The 21,886-nt window shown below is 47.2% G+C and overlaps 1 protein-coding gene across 6 annotated transcripts in view; it reads right to left on the reverse strand.

The window, feature by feature from the left end:
- Window positions 1-21,886, reverse strand: part of PNPLA7 (patatin like domain 7, lysophospholipase) — a 283,100-nt gene that overhangs the window by 228,602 nt on the left and 32,612 nt on the right. For all 6 annotated transcript variants that reach the window (XM_090022996.1, XM_090022991.1, XM_090022990.1 and 3 more), the window contains 5 exons: window positions 19,720-19,794; window positions 18,493-18,580; window positions 10,800-10,882; window positions 4,804-4,892; window positions 3,066-3,206 (listed from right to left, as the gene is read on the reverse strand). In XM_090022996.1, coding sequence (XP_089879122.1) covers window positions 3,066-3,206; window positions 4,804-4,892; window positions 10,800-10,882; window positions 18,493-18,580; window positions 19,720-19,794 — 476 coding nt within the window. The remainder of the gene's footprint in view (window positions 1-3,065; window positions 3,207-4,803; window positions 4,893-10,799; window positions 10,883-18,492; window positions 18,581-19,719; window positions 19,795-21,886) is intronic.

A 21,886-nucleotide genomic window follows, 5' to 3' on the forward strand; every position in this document is an offset into this window, starting at 1 on the left:
GCAAAACACATTAACATTAGAGGACAGGAGTAGAATTTTGAATTCTATCTTGAAAGAAGGATCTTGAAAGATTGGACAGCTGGCCTGGAGACAACAGAAGAAAATTCAGTGCAGACAAATATAAGGTTCTACACCTAGGGAAAATAAGCAAGAGTACAGATATATAATGGGAGATAACCGGCTGGGTACCAGCATTACTGAGAAGTATCTGGGGTTGTGGTGGATCACAGAATCGATACGAGTCAAAAACAAACAAACAAACAAAAAAAAATGTAATTTTGAGCTGCATCAACAAGAATATTTGATGCAAGACACAGGCGGTGACAATACCGCTCTATTCAGTGCAAGTTAGGCTTCACATAAAGTACCGTATGAAGTTCTAGGCTCTATATTTTAAGAAGCATGCAGAGAAATTGGAGAGAGTCCAAAGGTGGGTGATAAAAGTGACAAAGAGGTTGGATGGCATGCCACATGAAGAAGGATTGAGAGAGTGTAAGGTTTGTTTAGCTTGGAAAAAAAAAGGAGATTAAGGAGGGGGAACACAACTTTGGAAAGGGCCCATTAAGCATCTCCTTAATCTTAAATTTAAAAAAAAAAAAAAAAAAAAAATCAACTGCACACACTTTATAGAATCACTCAAATTCTACTGCTGTTTCTGTCAGTCACAGGTCACAAGCCCATGGATAAAAGCCTAAGTGGCTTCAATACCAGTTCTTTGAGACACCAAGGCAGGCAGAAGTTAGGCTTTAATTTAGTTTTTAAAGGTCATGGCAAAATAATGAACACATCTGTAAATCTACAGAGAAAGAAGGAGAGATGAACAGGCTCTTTTTGTAGCCTGCATAGTTAATCAATTAGCTTAACATTGAGATGTCCACACCACCTCCCAAAATACACACATGCAACCAAATGGAGACTCTCTTCACTCTCTCAGCAGAGCAATCCCAGATTGCAAACAGCAAACCCTATCTGCGCTCTCAAGATGGCCCTTCTAAAAGCAGTATGAGTAAGTCAGCAGTGCTGCTGCTTGCACTTCACTGCTTCTGTGGTTAAAGAGAGAACCATAATCCTGAGTATTGTTAAACTGATCCTGAATGAGAAATTGCCTTTTGGAACATGTTGCAATATAAGGAAAATAGCCAATAAGTTTCAGAGGGAACAGAAAGAGCATTAACCCAAATCTGTTCAAGCTCAAAGGGCATTTATAGTTTCATAGTTGGTAGGGTCAGAAGAGACCTGAGCAGATCATCAAGTCCGACCCCCTGCCATGGGCAGGAAAGAGTACTGGGGTCAAATGACCCCAGCAAAGTGACTGTCTAGTGTTGTCTTAAAGACCCCCAGAGTAGAAGCCAGCACCACTTCACTTGGAAGTTGGTTACAGATCCTAGCCCCCCTGACAGTGACGTAGCGCCTGCTGATGTCTAATCTGAATTTGCCCACTGCCAGCTGGTGACCGTTATTTCTAGTTACTCCTGGCAGTGCTCAGGGAAACAGGGACTCCCCCCAATGCCTGCTGGTCCCCCCCGATTAGTTTGTAACAGGCCACTAGATCCCCCCCTCAGCCTTCTCTTGTGGAGGCTGAACAGGTTCAGGTCCTGTAGCCTCTCCTCGTAGGGCCTGCCCTGCTGCCCCCTGATCATGAGAGTGGCCTCCTCTGGACCCTCTCCATGTTATCCACATCCCTCCTGAAGTGCAGTGCCCAGAACTGGACGCAGCACTCCAGCTGCGGCCTGACCAGTGCCACATAGGGGGGGAGGATCACCTCCCTGGACCTGTCTGAGATGTATATGTGGATGCATGCCAAGGTGCAGTTGGCGTTCCTGACTGCATCCCCACACTGCCTGCCCATATTCATCTTGGCATCAGTGATGACTCAAAGATCCTTTTCTGCCTCTGCACTGATGAGAAGGGAGTTCCCCAGATGCAGCACCCTGCACTTGTCAGTGTTGAATCCCATCCTATTCTCGTCCACCCACCCCTGTAACCTGTCTAGGTCCGATTGTAGCCTATTCCTCTCTTCTAGCGTGCCCACGTCCCCCCACATCTTAGTGTCATCAGCAAATTTGAACAGGGTGCTGTTTACCCCTCATCCAAATCACTGATGAAGATGTTGAACAGTGCAGGCCCGAGGACCGAGCCCTGGGGGACCCCACTGCCCACATCCTTCCAGGTCAAAAATGACCCATCCACCACCACTCTCTGGGTGCAGCCCTCCAGCCAGCTGGTGACCCATTTGATTGTGTAGGTGTCGACACCACAGTCCCCCAGTTTCTTGATGAGAACGCAATGCGAGACAGAGGCGAAGGCCTTCCGAAAGTCAAGGAAGACTATGTCCACTGCTACCCCTGCATCTAAGGATTTGGTGACCTGGTCGTAGAAGGCCACCAGGTTGGTCTGACAGGACCTGCCTCTAATGAACCCGTGTTGGTTGTCCCTAAGCATAATCTCCCCTGCTGGCCCCTTGTGGACATGTGCCAGAATGATTCTCTCAAAAAGCTTACCCAGGATCAAGGTAAGACTAACTGGTCTATACTTCCCCAGGTCCTCCTTCCTCCCTTTTTTGAAGATGGGAACCACATTGGCCCTCTTCCAGTCCTCTGGCACCACACCAGAGCACCACAAGTGCTCATAAAGCCATGCCGCAATGACCTCAGCTAATTCTCTCAGTACTCTGGGGTGGAGATTGTCCGGACCAGCTGATTTAAATACATTCAGTCCCTCCAGAAGTTAGTTCCCTGACTAGATCCTCCCTGACCCTTGATGCACTATAATTACAGCATGTCAGAGCAGCCTCCCTGAATGTGTATAGACACCCAAAGAGCTCATTATCAGTACTCCCACCACTTTCTTACCCAAGTATTTAAAAAAAAATTGCACACAGTTACAAATGAGCATTTTTTTCTCCCCACAAGATAAATGTTAAGCCACCTATGTAAATTCAGAACATGTTCAAGCATCTGATGCTGACCTGACATTAACAAAATGTTGGTGATGTCACTGGAATTACTGGTTCACACCCACAGCACATATCAAAATCCTCAAGTGCTCTTTCCTTTCAAGCTTACCTGACATTTTTAAGCATATACAGAACTTCAGAAGGCAAATGAGAATTCTTTACATCAAATTCAGTTAGATCTGCTTCCAACAGGGAAGGAGGCGGCTCCTTTGGCTGCAAAGTTGGAGACTCCTTTTTAAAACGTAGAATCCTACAAAAGAAGAAACCTGAATGAAAAGGAGTTGGAGGGCTCAGTCAGTCTCTACTCATGCTGCACTTTTGGAAGACAAGATTCATTATAAAATCAAGTCTCCAGGTTTCCAATATAGCTGTTTACTTTTCATGCTAACACTAGTTTAAGAACATATGAATTCTACCTCCTCCTCCAATATTGTAAGTATCTCCTGGAGCAGATCTACAATCTGCTTGGAGGCAATCAAGGATCAAAAAGGAAGTCTGCATGGGTTTCATGAGGGGACCCAGTCAGAATGAGCCAGACACTAGTACTCGAGCAGACAACAATTCCAGTAGTTACTTCAAGGTCATCACTACGACTGTGCAAAGCTTCGGTCCCTGATTTGATTCGGCCCATTTGGTGGACAAATCTCCAAATCAAATCAGAGGACCCTTTAATCTCGCCCAATTGATTGGGAACCCTCCGAAATGATTCGGAGAGATTCGGAAAGATTTGGTGATTCGGACATAAACACAGCTTTAAATGTTTTCTCTACATACCTCTAGGTAGCAGGCAGCTCGTGAATGCTGCAATGCTGGGGCCCATGGAGTGTCCTACAGGAGCACAGGGAGGTCCCCAGCGCACTTGACAGCAGACCCCAAAGTGGACCAGAAGCACTTCCAGGGTCACCGGGAAGTGCACTGGGGGGCCACCCCCCGGCTCAGCAACTGGTGCCTCCTGGGTCTGGGGAGGCACCCAGGGTCCCCCTGCGGCCAATCACCAAGCTGGGTGGGGCGGGGAGAGGGAGGACCCCCCCCACCGTGCACTCCCTGGTGGACCTGGAATTTAACCAGAAGTACTTCCAGTCCACTTCTGGATTCACCACTGAGCATGCAGGGGACACCCCCACGCTCCTGTGAGATGCTCCATCTGCCCTCGCATTGTAGCAATCATGAGCTGCACCTGGTACCTCAATGCATGTAGAAAAAACATTTAAAGCTGTGTCTATGTCCGAATTGCTGATTCTCTGCATCAGCATCAAATCTTTAGATTTGGATTCGGCCAACTCAAATTGGGGACAATGATCCGAATCAGCAAATCACTGTCCCTAATTCAGGCCAAATCGAAATTGAATAGGACCTGTTTTGCACACCCCTATTCATCACCTCCTCTATCCCCGTCTCCTTCTTGAGCTGCCTACCTACCACTATGCATCCCAGAAATTATGGAACATATTTCACAGAAATTAAGAACTAATATAGATCTGACCAGTTTCTGTTTATAGCTCAAGTTCTGTCACTTGCTAGGAGAAGCTGGGGGTGGACAGTAGGAGTGGGAGGCAGAAGAAACGTAATTTACACATTTTTTACTCTACTGTTTTCATGAGAAGCAAGCAATGGTATTGGGAACCTCCCAACCTCAACTGATCTGTAACAAGTTTAGTAACCTAAAGACTACATGAACAGAAACAGATCAAGATGTCCTGAAATTCACGTTCAGAAAGCAAATAAGGGACTTTCACCTTCATTCCTAGAGCCAAGAAAAAACAAAACTATAATTCCTCCAATTTCAGTGTAAAGTGAACTAAATAGCTGTGGCAGTTCACAAGATCCCAGTTATCAAAGAACTGTACCTTTTTGCCAAAAACAGAACTTTTGCCCTTTTCCGCATCCGCTGGCGAGGCACTGTGTTCCCAACTAGCGTGTTCGGGAGAGTGGTAACCTAGAAGAAAATAATGAAACACAGCGGATCTGTTTAAGAATTACAGACAATCACATGGTCTTGATCCTGCAAAGGATAATACAGAAGTACAGTGTCCAGCGGCATCTAAGTAAACTTAAGACAAAGCATAAGTTTTTGCAGGACTGGGACATGAATGAGCCCCAGAGCAGGAAGCAACTGCTTGTTTTGTACTTTTTTCCAAAAAAGAGTTAATTATACCTTTATTTTAATGAGGAACTAATACAATGGTGATGGATGATGCAGAAAACCCATAGCTAGACTCTTCCTGATCAAAGGCTGCCAGCCTCAGAAAGAAACAAGTAATCTTCTAAAGTGTAAATACTAATCTGCAAATCACTGACAATGGCACAATGAGGTCTGATACACTTAAAAGTCACTGGACATAAATTTTAATGAAATATATAAATGCACATCCAACTATTCTTTTTAATGGTTGTACCTAAAGTGCCACCTGGTGAAGGCAGGCAAATACTACATTGTCAAGAAAATGGTTCGCTGATGTTTTATTTTCATTTTATTGCATTTTCCTCAAGAAGTGCAATCCAGCTATCAGCATCCCAATTTTTATCCTGGAGGTTTCTTCCGTCCATGACTATGGTTTGTAGGTGTTAAAGCTAGGCAAATAATAAAAGACAGAAGATAGTAACAGTAGTTCCTCTAACAGTTCCTCTACATGGATCAGCTGTTAAAGGCACATGTGACAGCTTGCCAAGGGGCTTCACAGCTAAGCCAGACAACAGAGGAACGTTGAGACTTGAAAAATCTTAGGGCACATTTATGCATGCTCCAGGGTGGGTGGGAACAGCACTTCAATTAAACTGGCTCCAGGAGCCACTTGAATTAAAAGTCCCACAGCATCACATGCATCAGTCCCCACACTTAAAAATTGCACCAGGGATGCTTGAACTAAAGCTCATTTGATGAGCTTTAGTTCAAGTACCTCCACCACCATTTAAGTGCAGGAATACTGATACGCAAGATAAGGAAGGCTGCTGGAGCACAGTAATTACCACACTCCAGCAGACTCAATTAATCAAGTCTACTCCAATGCGTTGTAATTACAATGTGGCGGAGCAGCCTCTGTCCTTGTGTACAGGCACCCTTCGATTCTACACCATATTCTAGACACCAGTGTAGTCTCTTGTACAAACACTTTAGCCTTCTGCTCCCATCACATCCAATTCCTATCCCAGTCCCCTCTAGCCTTCCCCTATTTTGGCCTACCCCTTCCACCCCAGCCCTTCTTTCAGTGTTCTTCTCTCCATCCACCTCTTTACATTCCCACCAGGTACTTCCCTTGTTCTTCTTGCCACCTGGACACCAACAGTCAGTGGGCATACAGGAAGGGCACTCTACCTACTCTCAGTTTTGGTGCCAAAGTCTCCTTCAACAGCTGAGGGGAGCAAAGTCTTGCTCAACTCCAGCAACCCTGGAATGAAGCCTGTTCAATCTCACGGCAGGATTAGAATGCACACAAGCTATTTGGTGTGCACAGGAGGAGTTCAGGGCTAGGAAAAGTAGCATGGTCCACGGAGTCATTAAAATGTGTATTTCAGTCTGTAGCTGAATCAGACTCACTGTCATCGTCAACAGGAAATCTACATGTACACTCCTAAATAATGTACTTTAAGAAAATATGTTTTTCCTCATACTAAACAGCATGGAACTTCCAAGACAAAAAAAAAAAAAAAAGAAAGACCCCAAGTCTTTGGATGTTAATTTCCCTCTAATCTGGCAATCCAAGTATCTTCAGGATGGGACTGGCACCATGGTCCTTATTACTCAAAGAGGAGTTTTCAAGTAACCACAGATGACCTTAACACAAACATGTTACAATGGGATTTTCTAATCAATATGCCTCCAAGACAGAAAACAGAATCAACTTTTAAGCAAAGACAGTTATAAAAAATGTCCTCCATCATCTTTTGGATACAAAAAACATAGAAAAGATTTCTGCTGCAGAATGGAATAGCATTGGCTAAGACTGGCTGATAAATATGCATAAACTAAGTCATCAAACAGATCCAAATGCAGGGGGCTTGATTATTCTGTTGCTGGCAATGCTCCTAAGAAATGGATTATGATGTTTAATTAAAGAAAACACTTAAGGAGCGTGTGAGAGGATTAGAAAATGGGAATGCTTCGACAACAACCCCTTTCAACAAGTTATTTAGATATTTCAGTCTGGGCCCTTTTCTTTTTGCCCATGGTGTTCTGAGCTAGAAATAGGACTGGAAACAGAATACCATGCATCAGCTTGCCATATGTATTCCTTGCTAGTATGTAGTCAGAATCAGGACTGCAAGTTAACTTCAAAATCTATACTTTTCATAAAATATCCTATAGCATCGCTAAAATGCCTCGGGCCAGATTTATCTGAGTCTGATCCCAAAGACAAAAGCCACATGTACATGTATGAAACAGGAATCACCCACCCTTATAAAAAGAGGGCAGGATGAAGGCCTATCAATTCTTCCTTATCTGGGTTGTTGTACCATTCACCACTCCATAGTCACCCTGTTGTGCACTGTGGAAAAGGCAATGGCAGTTGCAAGGCAACATGCAGTCCAGCCCAGGTCACCCCAGCCTCCTCTCCTGGCAGGAAAGGGCATACAAGCTTCTCCCTCCCCAGATCTGTATAAAACCAAAACAGCAGTGTATGAGAAAGAAGCTAATGTCTGGGTCCCCTTGTACCTGGTACTAGAAGCCACACCTCCGACTGTGGAATGTATCTATCTACTTCCCACTGATAGGAGGCATCAGACAGCACAGACTCTGCCAGAAGCCCTGAATATAGTAAGGGTCTCTGACACCCAGGTCTCTCCCCATGGTGTTCCCTTTATAAGAGCCACACACCCTTCATGTGATCCTAACTCACACCTCAGGCTGAGACCTTCAGGGTAAAAATCCAAACAGCTCACATGGATTTGCATATGGCATGGATAAGGCAAATATCCCCAAACTTACTGAGGCTAGGGAAATATTGATAGAACATTCTTTGAATCCAATTTTGCCCCCTCTGAAGGATTATAAAGACATTCTCCAAAGAGCAACAAATTAATAAAATCAGCATCTGGTCTCTCACATGTACAGTGTCTCAATGACCAGCTTTCCTGCTCACTCTTGCAATAACATCAGTTGTAGTCATGTGCCAACACGTTTAGCTATGCACATGGACCCATACAAAGGAAATTCTTCCTTTTTAGTTGAAAAAGGCCAGCAGTCCAGAGTTAGAAAATTAAATAGCCAAACATATGTTAAAAACTACAAGCATCTGTCTCTGCACTCAGTCTGCAAGAGAAGGTGAACTGCATACCATGAAACTATGCATAGATATTCTGTGTCCACTCTGGATACATTTGTTTCTTTCTATCTTGGCCTTTTTCCAATAAGGCCAAAAAGTTACTTTCCAGTCCTGCCTGAGCCAGACAGACAATCGGTCAAAACTGCCAAGATGGTGTTATAAGGGAAACTCCAACACAATTTCCCCAATGAAACAAGAGGCAGGTTACAAAAGACAAACTATTTCTTTGCTTCTAGCTTTTCTCAGCCTAACTTCTTCCTGATGCTTGAGGGCACAAAGTCCTGCAATGAGAAAGCAAAGCTAAAAGAAGCAATTTCCACAAAAGGTTCAAATGCAGCCAAAAGACACAACTTGGAATTTGTTCTTGAGGCCTACTCCTGGCACCCCTCTTAGCACTCATTTCCAAACTAGTTCTTATTAGCATGTGCCTTGAATGCACTAATGACAAATCACTGTCCTCTGAATCAGCTGAATCTGAATCAGAATTGAATACTTCCCTATTTGTGCAGGCCTAATGCTCACCAACAGCCATAAACATGGTATGTACAGTTTGTTTGTTTTTTCCATGCAAGAAAAAGATCTCAGGAAAAAACAAACAAAAAACACCTGTTTTAATTCAGTGTTAGTACTGTCCAAATTAAAGTGCATCAGAAATGCAAGAATCAAGATTTCTACAATAATGTGAACTCCATCACATTGCATATGCATAACATTGGAGGGTTTTAACAGGAACTAGATAAACATTTGTCAGGAATGGTCCAGGTGTTCTTAATCCTGCATCACATCAGGAGGATGACTTAGTGACCTCCCAACCTCCAACTCTACCATTTCTAAGCTTTTCTATTCCAGTGGCAGAGGTGTTTAGGGATCTCACACCCTCTAGAAGTGTATGTTAAAGCTTCGCTCCACACTTGTGCTGAAAGCTGCCCTCAGTGGAACCAACTATAAAATGTACCTGATCATTCATGCTTGCGGATCACAGGAAGCCAGATATGATGCTAACTCCCCACCCATTCTCTTGTATGCTGCTGGCTTCTAACACTGAAATACCTTGGTCATGATTAACTGCCAAAATGAGATATGTCTGATTTTTTTCTTTAAATTAACCTTTCTTTAATGATTTCCTCTATATATCAATCATTATGTCATGATACAAATGCCAGGATGTATGAGTGTACAAAACAGCCACAGTAAAGGCAACACTGAAATATTTCATAATGTCAATTAGACTGTATCACAATCCATTAATTCATATCAAATTTTATCTCTGTGTAGAGTGATTAGGCCACAAAATGCTTTACTATAAGTGTCCAGGTGAAATGGCCCAGTCTTACACAATGGACCTGTTCTCTGTGTACACAAACATGGTATAAGGCATATTGTGTAACAAACCCATTTTTACATGCTTTTTATTTTCATCACTCTGCCAATGGGTCTAACATTGAGCAACATACATCAACAGAATTATGGGATTGCATGGTAAGCCTAATTTGATTTGCAGAAACTTCAGAATAGGTGATGACTCACAAGATGAAAGTTTTCAGTTAGAATATCAAAGTCTAAAGTGAGCTTAAGTTAGATAGAGGTTTTTTTTAACTTGTTAATTTCACAAAGCTGATATGCTTAACATTGAAATAAAGCACTCCAAGAGCGACATATTTTCTCCCAGAGACATTTTCAGACTAGATCTACAAAACCAAAGATCATTCTATGTGACAAGATAGCAGAACTCTCCAATAGGAAGGGACTTCAAGGTATTTATGAAATGTATTGCAATAAAAAAAACAACACAGAAAGGTCTTCTCCAATCCTTTTATTTAAAGACTGAAGCAATTTTAATCAGTTTATTTTCAAATATGCCACTATTCAATAGATTCAATTTAATGTATGTACTCCAATTAGGAGGCAGAACCTTAAATAATAATTATTTATCAGTTTTCTACTTAAAAAATAAAATGTCAAGTGTGGATCCCGATTTACCAGAGCAAGGTTTCATATTAGATGCACAAGAAACTGGGGGTGGATTAGATATTAATATCATGCATCATCAAAACAGTTAAACAACTTCTGGAAAAACCGCATATGCACACCTGTAGGAATAGGACAGAGATAGAGCATTTTTCAAAGAAGCTGAGATGTTCACCTGAAACCGTCTCCTTCTGACATTACTTTTAACAATGGGTATGGTAGTTTAAAAAAAACCTGCACACAGATTTATCAGAGGAAGTAATCAAACTGCAAGGATTTTTTTTTTTTAAATTATTATTTAAGTTTTGTACCAACTCATACTAAGATCAAGGTAATAAAGTCTGGTCCTTCACGGGATCAACCTTTCCTAACTGCACATAGGCCTGCACAAGTGAATTCTTTCCAAAAGGAAAGATAAATTTGATCTAAAAATATCAGGTATAAGCCACCGCCCTACCGATGGAAAATCCCATGCACTTAAAGTCTTCTTCTGACAACTGACATGGGATTTAATAGGATGGAGCTAGCGGCCATATGAGCATCTTGAAGTTCACATTTATCTCCCAAGTCTTTTAATTTTCTTTCTGGATACTCCCTACACCAGACCGGCTTACCTTTCTCATGATTTTCCGTCCATAGAACATTACTTTGTCTCTCTTGCGAAATCGGTACTGAGGTACATGGGGTTGATGTTGCCCTAAAAAGACAGAAAGAGCATCGTATCTTGGCAGATAGCTGGTAACTAAGAGAAAAGGATATGCACACAGGCAGCATCCTTGCTTACTGTGTAGAATCCCACGTACATTTACCAACGTTCAGGTAAGACTCAATTGTTCCTGTGGGAGCCTAGACCAACAACTTCCCATCAGTACATTTTTTAATCCATTCCCTACTCTATACGGACACCCTTGGGGATGATAAATTATTGGTGTTCAAGCTGTCCCTGGTTTCAACCCTATCCTGCTTGCAGTTTACGTTACAGTTAGTCCTAGGATACATTTCAAGGAACTCTAACTATAGACATGGTGGGTGCCAAAGAAAGCGTCTATGTGCTGCACTAGATTAAAAAACTATACGAAACTATAAACCAAATATAATCCGGTCAGTGATGGTGAGAAAAAAAAGTTGTGACTCTTTCCAGCCAGCCCAAGGAGCAGCAGTGACTGGAGGGAACACAATTTAGTGCTTATTTAACAAAAGGGATCATCACTTTAAAACATAGTAAGGAAGAAAGAAAAATAAGGGTGTTCTCAGAAATCTATTTCCATAAAAAGGTAGGTCTCTAAACATATGAAGATGTCTAGCAATGCTGCTAAGCTATATGCCTCAAACAGACCTTCCATGGAACTTTTACACTCGCAGATACAGAATTTCAGTGATTTTTAACTGGCAGTCCTGTGGTCTATGGGACAGGCTCTAAAACCCACATTCCAACTTCTTGCTTAGAGCAGCTAACTGGAAGCAGGAATCAGTCCAGCTCTTCCAGGCTAAGGACAGAACTTACACATAATCTGGTATAATTGATGAGAAACTGGTTTAAACCTGTAACAGAACAGAAGTTCAGTGCACATAAACCAGTTTCAAAACAACTGAAACTGGCTTAAGATAAACCAGGTTGAATGCAGTATCAGCCTGCATGGGATGGGTGGTGGCAGTAGGGCTGGGAGGGATGGCTATGGGAGTAAGGTGAATTCTGAGGTGGCCACAGTCCTCCAAACTCCTCCTAGCACCACTGCCACTTAGCCCCCCCATAGCCACCCCTCCTAGACCTGCTCCCCCCAGTGCAGCCCCACAGCCCCAGACCCAGGCAAGACAGGCTGGCAGGGCCAGGCCACGGGGGCAAGGCCCTTGCCAACTGGCTGTGGCTCAGGCTGGGGTCATGGGAGCTGTGAGCCCAGTTTGTCTCAGCTCTCCGTGGCCGGGCTGGGCTGTCAAGGAGCCGCTCCAGTAGGCAGGGCTCTCCCCTTCTTTCTCCTCCCCCACCACAGGATGTGTGTGCAGCCTCAGTGGCTTTGTGACAGCCCAGCCTGGCCCAACCTGGGCCTGGAAAGCCAGGAGCAATCCAAGCGCACAGCTTTCCTTGTCCCAGCCTGAGCCACAGCTGGCTGGGAAGGGCTGGGCCTCTCCACCCTGCCCTCAGCAGCACCTATGGGCCAGCTCAGCTCAACCCCAGCCCCACATGAGGTGAGTGGATAGTGGGGCCTGGCTGGGCCACAGGGGCAGGGCCCTTCCCAGCCAGAGGTGGGGCTTGGCTGGGGCCATGGGAGTTGTGAGCCCAGAATGCTCCCACCTCCCCATGCCCAGGCCAGGCCAGGTTGTCATGGAGGGCTTTTCCCCTCTGCCTCCTCCCCTGCCACAGGGCCGGACGGGAGGGGGTGCTCAGTGCGGTTCAAAGGCTAGAGGGGCACAGCACTGGGCCCCACCGTGGGGGCACCGTGAAAACCGGTTGCTCAAGGGCAAGGGTGGAAAAACTGTGCTCCCTGGTCCCTGCACCCAGGCTGAGCCAGGCTGTCAGGGAGACACTGAGGTGAGAAGGGCTCTCCCCCTCCTCCTCTGCCGCAGGGTCGGTGGGGGTGGGGAGGGGTCTGGCCATGCCCCTGCTCTCACTGCTTGACTTTTTGGCATCAGCCAACGGCCACGCTCCCTCTCCTTCACTCTGAAAAGCCTGGCAACAGCTGCTTTCCCCCACCCCAGGCACCGGGGCTACTGTGGGGGCGGGAAGGTTGTTTAAACCCCTCCGCAATCATACTCAGGCCTGCCAGGGCCTGGCAATTTTCCCCACAAGCTCAGCTTCCCTCAGCCACTGTGGAAAGAAAGGAGGGCTGCTCTAGTGCCCCTTGGCTTCTGGCCTGAGCCACTGCAGGCATGTGCCTCCATTCCTGGAATCAAAAGTGAATGAATGTCTATCCACTTGCAAATCAATTCAATCTACACAGTTTAGACTAATCTGCAAAAATTTAATCAATTCAGTCACAGGCTTTTTGAATGTCTGTACTTAGCCTCAGAGACCCTCACTAAGTACAGCAGTGGTCATCAACCAGTTAATCCTGATCAAAAGGTTGATCCTGGAGCCTCTTTTGGTTGATCCTAGGCTGGGGAAGAGCTGGGAGTACATGCATGCACACTCCCCACCCCAGCCCCAGTAGATCAATCTGTGTGGGAGGGAAGGTGGAGGGGGGGCAGATCAAGGCCCCCGCGGTGAGTGACTGACTGTGCAACCCAGCCTGGAGCAGGAAAATATGAGTGGGGCTCCAGCCCAGCTGTGTGGTGGAAGGACTGGAGCCTAGGGGGCTCCCCCCAATCTCTGCAGGGGTGGAAGCAGCAGAGGCAGCTGCTGCTGCATCTCAAACCCCACTGCAAGCTGGCCACATGCAGATGCAGCTCAGCTCAGCAGTGGGGACTCACGTGGGGGCGGGCCTCAGCTCAGCCAGGTCTGGTTGTCCAGGGACACATGGGGGTGGCTCACGCCACTGGGCACAGCCTGGCAGAGGCCCCAGGGGTCCATTCTCCTCCCCTACCTGTAATCCGGGTACAGCAGGCAGACCACAGCAGCAGCTGCCTCACCCCAAGCACAAATGGGGGTGGGGCACAGGTCTCTGAAGCCTCCACCAGGTTGTACCCAATGGCAAAAGTCCACCCCCCTACACGCCCCTGGACAACCAGATCTTCCCAGACCTGCCCGGGCCAGGGACCAATCCCATTTCTGTGCCACAGCAGCCAGACAAACATAGCGTCAGGCCCCAGCCCAACCAGGTCTGCGACTCCCCACAGTCCAGGGGCGGGGGGAGAACTGGGGACTCCCATTGCTGGGCACAGCCCAGTGGAGGTCCTGGGGGCCATTCCCCCCCAACCTGTGCTCAGGATGCACCCAGCAGCGAGACACTCATCCCCCCGCCCCCCAACATGCTCCTAGACCGTGAAGAGTCCCAGACTCAGCTGGGCTTGGCCAAGGCCCAATTTCACTTCTATACCACAGTTGAACTGAGCCATGCCTGCCTGGCAGGCAGACAAACACGGCACTGGGCCCCGGCCTGGCCAGGTCTGGAAGTCTCTGTGGTCCAGGGGTGTGTGGAGGGTGCTTCTGCTGCTGAGTGCAGTCCAGCGGAGACCTCGGGGGCCCATGTCCCTGCCCCCAACCTGTGCTCCAGGTGCAGCAGACAGCCCAGAGCAGCTTCTTCCCAGAGCACAGGTGTGGGGCCGCATGGGCCCACAAAATGGTTGGAGACCACTGATCTACAGCAAACCCTGCTTCAGTGCAAAAAAGGTACAGTATGGTTAGCTCTTAAGGAAACCTGCCCCAAATCAGCTATGACACAAGTACTGCTGCCTACACTTTGTCACTGAAGCATAAGGAATGACAGCTGCACATCTATAATACAGCCCAGCCCAGAAGGAGATGCAGGATGGGAAAAGAGCTAAAGTTCACAGCTAGGACATTTTAATTTCTCATGTCTTCTGGAACAAACCCAGGTCACTCCCAACTCAGCCTTATTTTCAAACAGCTGCAAGGCACAAAACTAAAAATCATTAACTAAGTGCTAAATTTACATTGCATAAGATGGTTAATAGCTTTTTTTGGCCAGTTCACGTTTACCTATATGATCAATGTGATTAAAATGTTTACTCTTTGTTTTTAACACCTCAAAAAAACATTTGCAGTGATTTCTGGAATGCTTAAGTGTGCTCAGGCAGCTCTTTAGGAAAAATCAAAAAAGGATTGAGAGAGACTAGGAGCTATCAGTACTATTTGATACAGGGAGGGCAGAAGAGCAGTCATTTGCATGTTTTTTGGACTTATCACTTTGCTAGAAGCAACCATAACTTGTGTAATAATAAAAGTCAAGCTATGATTTATTCAATGCATTAAAATATACACAGTAAAAGGAGGAAAGAAAATTGTACCACAAAGTTCAAGAACATTTTTCAGTCTGGAAAAGGAATGCTAGATCTGTCAAAATGTAGAATGGCTAACAAGGTAGCCGGCAGACAAATGCTGCAAGAAGAAACCATGAAAGTAAATGACATTTCCACAGATAATCAGAGCCATGAAGAACTGAAGCAAAAGGCTTTTCCAAGCTCTGTTCTACCCTTTGGGGTTAACTGAGGAATATTCTCTACCTCTACAGCATGCATCAAGTGCTTTGTTCAGGTAAGTGTTTTTTTATTATAGCTCCATCTGCAGTACTTAGGATCCTTCTGTCTTAGAAAGGAACCATACCCGTATCAAGTTAATGCCTTTTGGATTTTATATTAGGGAGTATCAAAAGCTAATTTTAACCTACAATCTGAAACATGACAGAAGACCAACAATTGCAGATGACACCAAGCTGGGTGTAGTAGTAAATATGCTGGAGGACAGGGCCAGGATTCAGAGACCTAGACAAATCGGAGAACTGAACCAAAAGAAATCTCATGAAGTTCGGTAAGGACAAGCGCAAAGTCCCGCACTTAAGAAAAAACAATCCCATGCACTGGTACAGGCTGGGAACTGACTGGTTAAGCAGTGGCTCTGTAGAAAAGGACCTGGGGGTTACAGCAGAAAATAAACTGAATATAAGCCCAAAACGTGCCTTTGTTGCACAGAAAGTTAAGGGCATACTGGGCTGCATTAATAGGAACACTACCAGCAGACTAAGGGAAGTGATTATCCCCCTGTGTTAGGCACTGGTGAGACCACATCTGGAGTACAGCTTTGGGCCCCCACTAAGGAAAGCATGTGGACAAATTGGAGATAGTCCAGCTGAGGGTGGTGAAAATGGTTAGAGGACTGGGGCACATGACTTCTGAGGAGAGGCTGAGGGAACTGGGCTCATTTAGTCTGGAGAAGAGAAAACAGGGGATTTAATAAGAACTTTCAACTATCTGGAGGGTGGTGGCAAGGACGGTGGATCTAGGCTGCTCTCAGCAGTGGCAGATGACAGAACAAGGAGAAACAATCTCAAGTTACAGCAAGAGAAGTTTAGGTTAGACAGTAGGAAAAACTCTCTCACTAGGAGGATGGTGAAGCTACCCAAAAAGGCTGTAGTAAAAACTTCTAAGGATGGAGATAAAACACAGTTAGACAAAGCTTTAGCTGGGATGACATAGCTGGGGATGGCACTACTTTGAGCAGGGGGTTGGACGAGATGACCTCTTGAGATCCCTTCCAACCCTAATTTTCTATGATTCTAAATTGGACAGTTTGGACTTCAATATGAACCAGGAAAAGCAAGAGCCGGAAAATACATAATCCATGTTTTGACTGGTTAGTGGATCTGTTATCTGTCCTTAACAGTGCACTTCTTTCCCATTCAATCTCAGAGAGATTTCCCTATTATTCTGAGTTATTTATATACCAATATTGACACTGAGGAGATTACAGTGTGCTAAAGAAACAAAACCCATCTATTTTTTAGTAAGGCTGTCAAATGATTAAAAAGTTCAATCATGATTAGTTGCGCGATTAGAAAAAATAGTCACAATTAACTGTAATTTTAAATCACACAGCAAAACCCACAAAATTATCAGCAGCAAAATTCAAAATTATGCAAAATTATGAAGCTACTTTGTATGGTTGGGGGGTGGGTGTGGGGTGTGTGTTGGGGGAAATTTGTGAAGGTGTGGGGGGCTATGGGTGTGTGTGTGGGGTTTGGAGCCCAGGGAAGGGGGTTGCCCACAAGGGGATCTGAAGCAGGGGAAGGGGGGACCCTCGCAGTCCCTGGCAGGATGCCCAGTCTGACCAGGGTCGGCACAGAGCCACCTCAGGCCCAGGGTGCACTCCTGCCTGAGCACAGCCCTAGCGGCAGTGGGCTCACCCCACCCTCGCTATAGCAGCAGCAGTCGCAGGCAGCCCAGGCGGGGGGCAGCTACTTCGGCCCAGGCACAAACTTCTCCACTTACTTCCTCAGTGGGTCCCAGGTGGTCCTGACCCACCCCAAGCCCAAGGATGCCAGACAGCCCCACTGCAGCCCAGCGCTGCCCTCCCCGAACCCCTGGTAATGCCAGCCCAGCTGCTCGGGGCCCTGGATGGGGGTGGGAGTGCCCTTCCCCCACACCCCCTTCCTGCTACAGCCATCCAGAACCTGCATCCTGCTGGGACCCAAATGGAGCCACCACCATGGGGCTGCCTGGCACCCTCAGGCCCCACGGCTCAGGCTCAGGCTCAGGGCAGGTCGGGATTGTCTGGGAGCTCCGGCATAAGCTGCCTCCAGGCCCCCTGGCCCAGGCCCCCAGGGAGCAGCAGCAATGATGGCCCCGTACCCTGTGCCCCAACAGAGGCAGCTGCTGCAGGCGGGCAGGGGCAAGATGCCCACAGAGCTACCTCCTGCAGCCCCCGGTCCATGCCACACTGCACGCCCATCCCCAGCCCAGTGCCACTAGAGCCCAAGCCGCACCCAGCACTGCCATCACAGTGCTGGACAAAGACAGCGCTCTCCTCCCTACGCAACCCAGGCTCCTGCCAGGACCTGCACAGAGCTGCTGGACCTGCTGAGTCCTGGTAGAAGTCGAGGAAGCACAGAGAGCAGAGTGACAATTCTGCCTAGCTTGGCACTGGGGTTTGGAGCCTCAGGGAGCACTGGGTTGGGGCCAGGCATGTGGCAGGTCGGGGCCTGCACATGGCTCCACAGGAATCCCGCCCCTGCCCGCTGGCAGTGGCTACCTCTGTGGAAGCACAGGGCATGGGGCCACCATTGCTGCCACTCCCCAGGACTAGGGATGTGCAGGGACTTGTGGGCCTGGAAACAGCTCATGCTAGAGCTCCCAGGCAGGCCCAACCCACCCTGAGCCTGAGGCGTGGGGTCCAAGAGTGCCAGGCAGCCCCACCACAGTTCAGCACCACCTTCCCCAAGCCCCTGGTGCTGCCAGCCTGGCTGCTCAAGGCCCTGGGTAGGAGGCTGTTCATGGGTGCAACTCCCCCTTCTCTCCCCTTCCTGCTGCAGCTGCCTGGCGCCTGCACCCAGGCTGTTGCACAACTGTACTGCACTGCCACTGCTGCCCTGTGAAGCAGCAGTAATGGCAGCAGGGCAGGGCAGCCCAGGCACAAGATCCAGAACCACGGATTACTGGTTAAAAAAAAATTAACACATTAATCTGTTCTTGCGTTAATCATACACGTTAACAATAGTCCTAATTTTTAGCTTGAGCACCTCACACTTTGACAGTCAGTACCACAACCCCCATGTTTTTCAAAGGCTACTTTCCTGCATAAATTGTTACCTCCACACTACCTATATTAGGATCTCCCACACTACATTATGGAAATATTACAGAAAGGAAACCATGGAGACAGCTATGCTTTAAAGCATCGGTAGTGAGTTGGGTACTTACTAGATTGCTTCACTTTTCTGTAAACAACAAACACGACAATCCCTATAAGGAACAATGCGACTGCAGCTCCAATCACTATTCCAGTCAGCTGTGGGAGAAGGTTATGAAAAAGAGTAATGTAAAGGTTTTTTAAAAATGTGGTTTGGCTTACAGCAGCTACAAGAATATTAAACAAAATACTTAAGGACTAGGTCAAAGCACGTGGGTGACTGGTGCCTGAGTCAGAGGAGACACTTGCCCCACCCCCGGGACCAGTCAGTAACTGGGGGGGGGGGGGACACGGTCCCCTGTGGCTGATGACACCTGTCAGAGGGTGCACCAGCACTCTCAGCATGCTCTCACCCTCATGCACCCTCTACGCATCACCACTGTTAGAGCATATTCAGAGATGTTTCTTTGAAAACAAGAAGAAACCCAACTACAATAGAATTTGAAGTACCCCATTTTTTCATTTAAACTGTTCCCCAATGTCCCTCCCAAACATTCAGCCCTGAGATTCTATGTCACTTATCACAGTCCAATTAACTGATCCACTAGACCAGTGTTTCTCAACCTGTGGGTTGTGACCCAAGTGTGGGTTACAAGAATATTTGAAAGAGTTGTGAACAATCACAGCAAAATGTGGGAAAGCATGAATTTCCCTTTGCAGACTGGTAGCCTTTCCAGCCTGCAAGGGGCTACCTGGGGCTGGGGAGAGTGGGATGCAGAGGGCACCATGTGCATCTGCACATGGATACGGCAGCCAGGCAGGATGGAGAGCAGCTCCTTGCAAGTAAGTCCACGGGGCAAGGGGGGGGTCATAGACGACATGTCGGAGGGGAGGCAGAGGGGACACTGATTTGTGCAGGCATGGGGCTGCAGTCCATGGGTCCCAGTATATGGCCCCCTTACCTACGAGGGGCACCAGCATGGCTGGGGGTCAGGAATGAGGGGCACTGGCAGAGCCAAGGGACTGTGAGTTAGGACTGGCCATCAATGTTTACAAATTGGTCCTGGTAAAAAAAGGTTGAGAACCACTACACTTTGCTTGTGTGAGGACAGCACACAAGCAAAATCAAAAACCAACACTGAAATCCTGTCTTACATATGGCGGTACAGTGCAAGATCATAGAGTGCACACAAATTCAGACTGAGCCTCAGGAGAAGGCCTGGAATAAGGAGGAAGATATAAGCCAGTTATATACACACACATTATCTTCCATCTACTCAATGAAAGCTGTACATTACCATAGTGGTCTGCATTCGGTCTTCTACGAACTGAAGAACTCGTGTTCGTAGATCTATGCCTATAGAAAGTCGAGCCTAAAGCCAAAAAGAAAAAGTAATAGTTAGTAACTGAAGGAGAAAGATCTCGACAATGAAAGCTCTTTAGAAGACAGGCCATACATTGCAAAAAAATTTACTCTCTCCATATCTGGTGCATACACAGATGAATGTAGGTATTCAATTTATGTAGTGCAATTCCCTTACGTTTACATAGCATCTTTCTTTTATCCACCCAGACTGTAAAGAAAGGATCCAGTCCTACAATTTCTTATTCATTTCTGCTTATAAGTATTTCAAGACAGAGTACTTCCATACAGAAAAAGGAAGTGAAAGAGACCATGCACTTACCCAGAGAATGCATTTATCTGAACTTAACACACACAGAGCTAAATAAGCATATAGCTCTATCAGTGCTGTGATACTGGCACCCCAAAACCAACTGTTACTGCTGGAACTACTATCAGAAACCTTGAAAAAGAGGGGAGATTAAGCTAATCAGGTTCCCATCTGCCATCATTTTCCAAGCTTCTAACGTCAGCCCTTTGAAAGATATTTCCCCTTCACCTTCTCTGGCTCAGTTAAGGGAAGCACAAATAGTTACAAAATGGATGGTTACAGTTTACTAGAGTACAATTAAGTTACAAGGTAGGTAGCGGATAAAAGATGCCATGTACTTAAATGCTTTGTGGACTTAACAGATATGCCAGCAGTTCCCAACTTTGGGTTCATGACCCCATTTAGGGTGGCAGGTCATGACAATAAAAAAAGGGGTCGCAAAGACCGTCACAGATTTTCTCCTTTAAAGGAGAAAAATGCCAGAAATGGTGGGTTCCCCTTGCAGGCTGACAGAGTTGCAGCCTGCAAGGGGCTCCTTGTGGCTGGAGGGAGTAGGAGGAGGGTGATAAGGCAGGGGGTGCCACATGCGCGTGCAAACACATACACGTGGCAGTCAGGCATCATGGAGAGTAGCTGCCACAGCCCCTCCAGATAGATCTATGGGGCAGGGAGAGGGCAGACCGAGACCCTCATGGCAAGGGAGGGAAGAAGTCAGGTAGGCCTGGGGCTGCAGGTGCTGCCCAGCCAGGCCCATGCATGGGCCCCAGGGCCAGGCCAGGGATGCAGGGACCAGCTAGGGGAGGATGGAGGCACAGGTGGCTTGGCTGGGGGGAGGGGGTGGCTTGACTCCCTACCACTATGTGCACGCCCAAGGAGAAGGGCATGAGGGGGCACATGCTCCCAGATTTGTGCATGGGGTGGGGACAGATGCAGGCTGCCTGCTGTGGGATCATGGCTCCACACCCAGCTGCCCTCCCCCCAAATCATCCACAACAGAGCAGGGTGGGGAAGCTCAGTGCAGCTGCTGGGAGCCCCACATCAGCTGTGCTGCCATAGCGAGGCAGCCCCTGCCCACCCAGCAGCAGCAGGGGGCACAACTCTGCAGCACAGCCACTGCTGCTTCTGGGCAGGCAGGGAGCACCTCGCCATGGCAGCATGGGTACTGTGGGGCTCCTAATAACAGCACAGAGCTGTTGGACCACGTGGGCTGCAGAGGCCCCCAGAGGGAGGGCAGCAGGGCAGGAAGACCTGAGCCCACAGTGTGTAGCATGTATCCTCCCCACTCCACCGTCTCCACTCTAGCCATGCCACTTGAGTGCTGCTGGGCAGAAAGCTGCAGACCCAGGTAGGGGGCACCAGCAGGGCTGGGGGGGTGGTCCTGCAGATTCCGAGTGAGGGGCCGTGCTGAGGAAATGGGGTTATGCTGAAGAAAAGGTTGGGAAGCACTAAGCTATGCAGAGGATGGGATGTTGTTGCAATGTAAGCAACAGGTACAAAACCAGGCCTGGCACTGCGTTATGCAGTTAAGTGGATTATGTGTGTATCCAGTATGCATATAAATAGTGTACGCTGTAGCAGCTTCCATCAAACCCCAAACCAGAAACAGAACAGGAGATTAAAAACAAAGCTAAACAGCAGTTTTCACACCCTTAGTTTCCTCCCTCCCCATAATCCTGGGCAAACAGAGGTTTTGCAGGATCCCTTGATGGCATAACCAATAGATCTGAGCTAGCTTGGTCCTGCACATGAGAAGTAAGTTGCAAGTCCTTCACCCCCTACCCCCCAAGAGAAC

This window comes from Crocodylus siamensis, chromosome 11, assembly GCF_052110815.1.
Source record: "Crocodylus siamensis isolate JL-2025a chromosome 11, ASM5211081v1, whole genome shotgun sequence".
NCBI lineage: Eukaryota > Metazoa > Chordata > Crocodylia > Crocodylidae > Crocodylus > Crocodylus siamensis.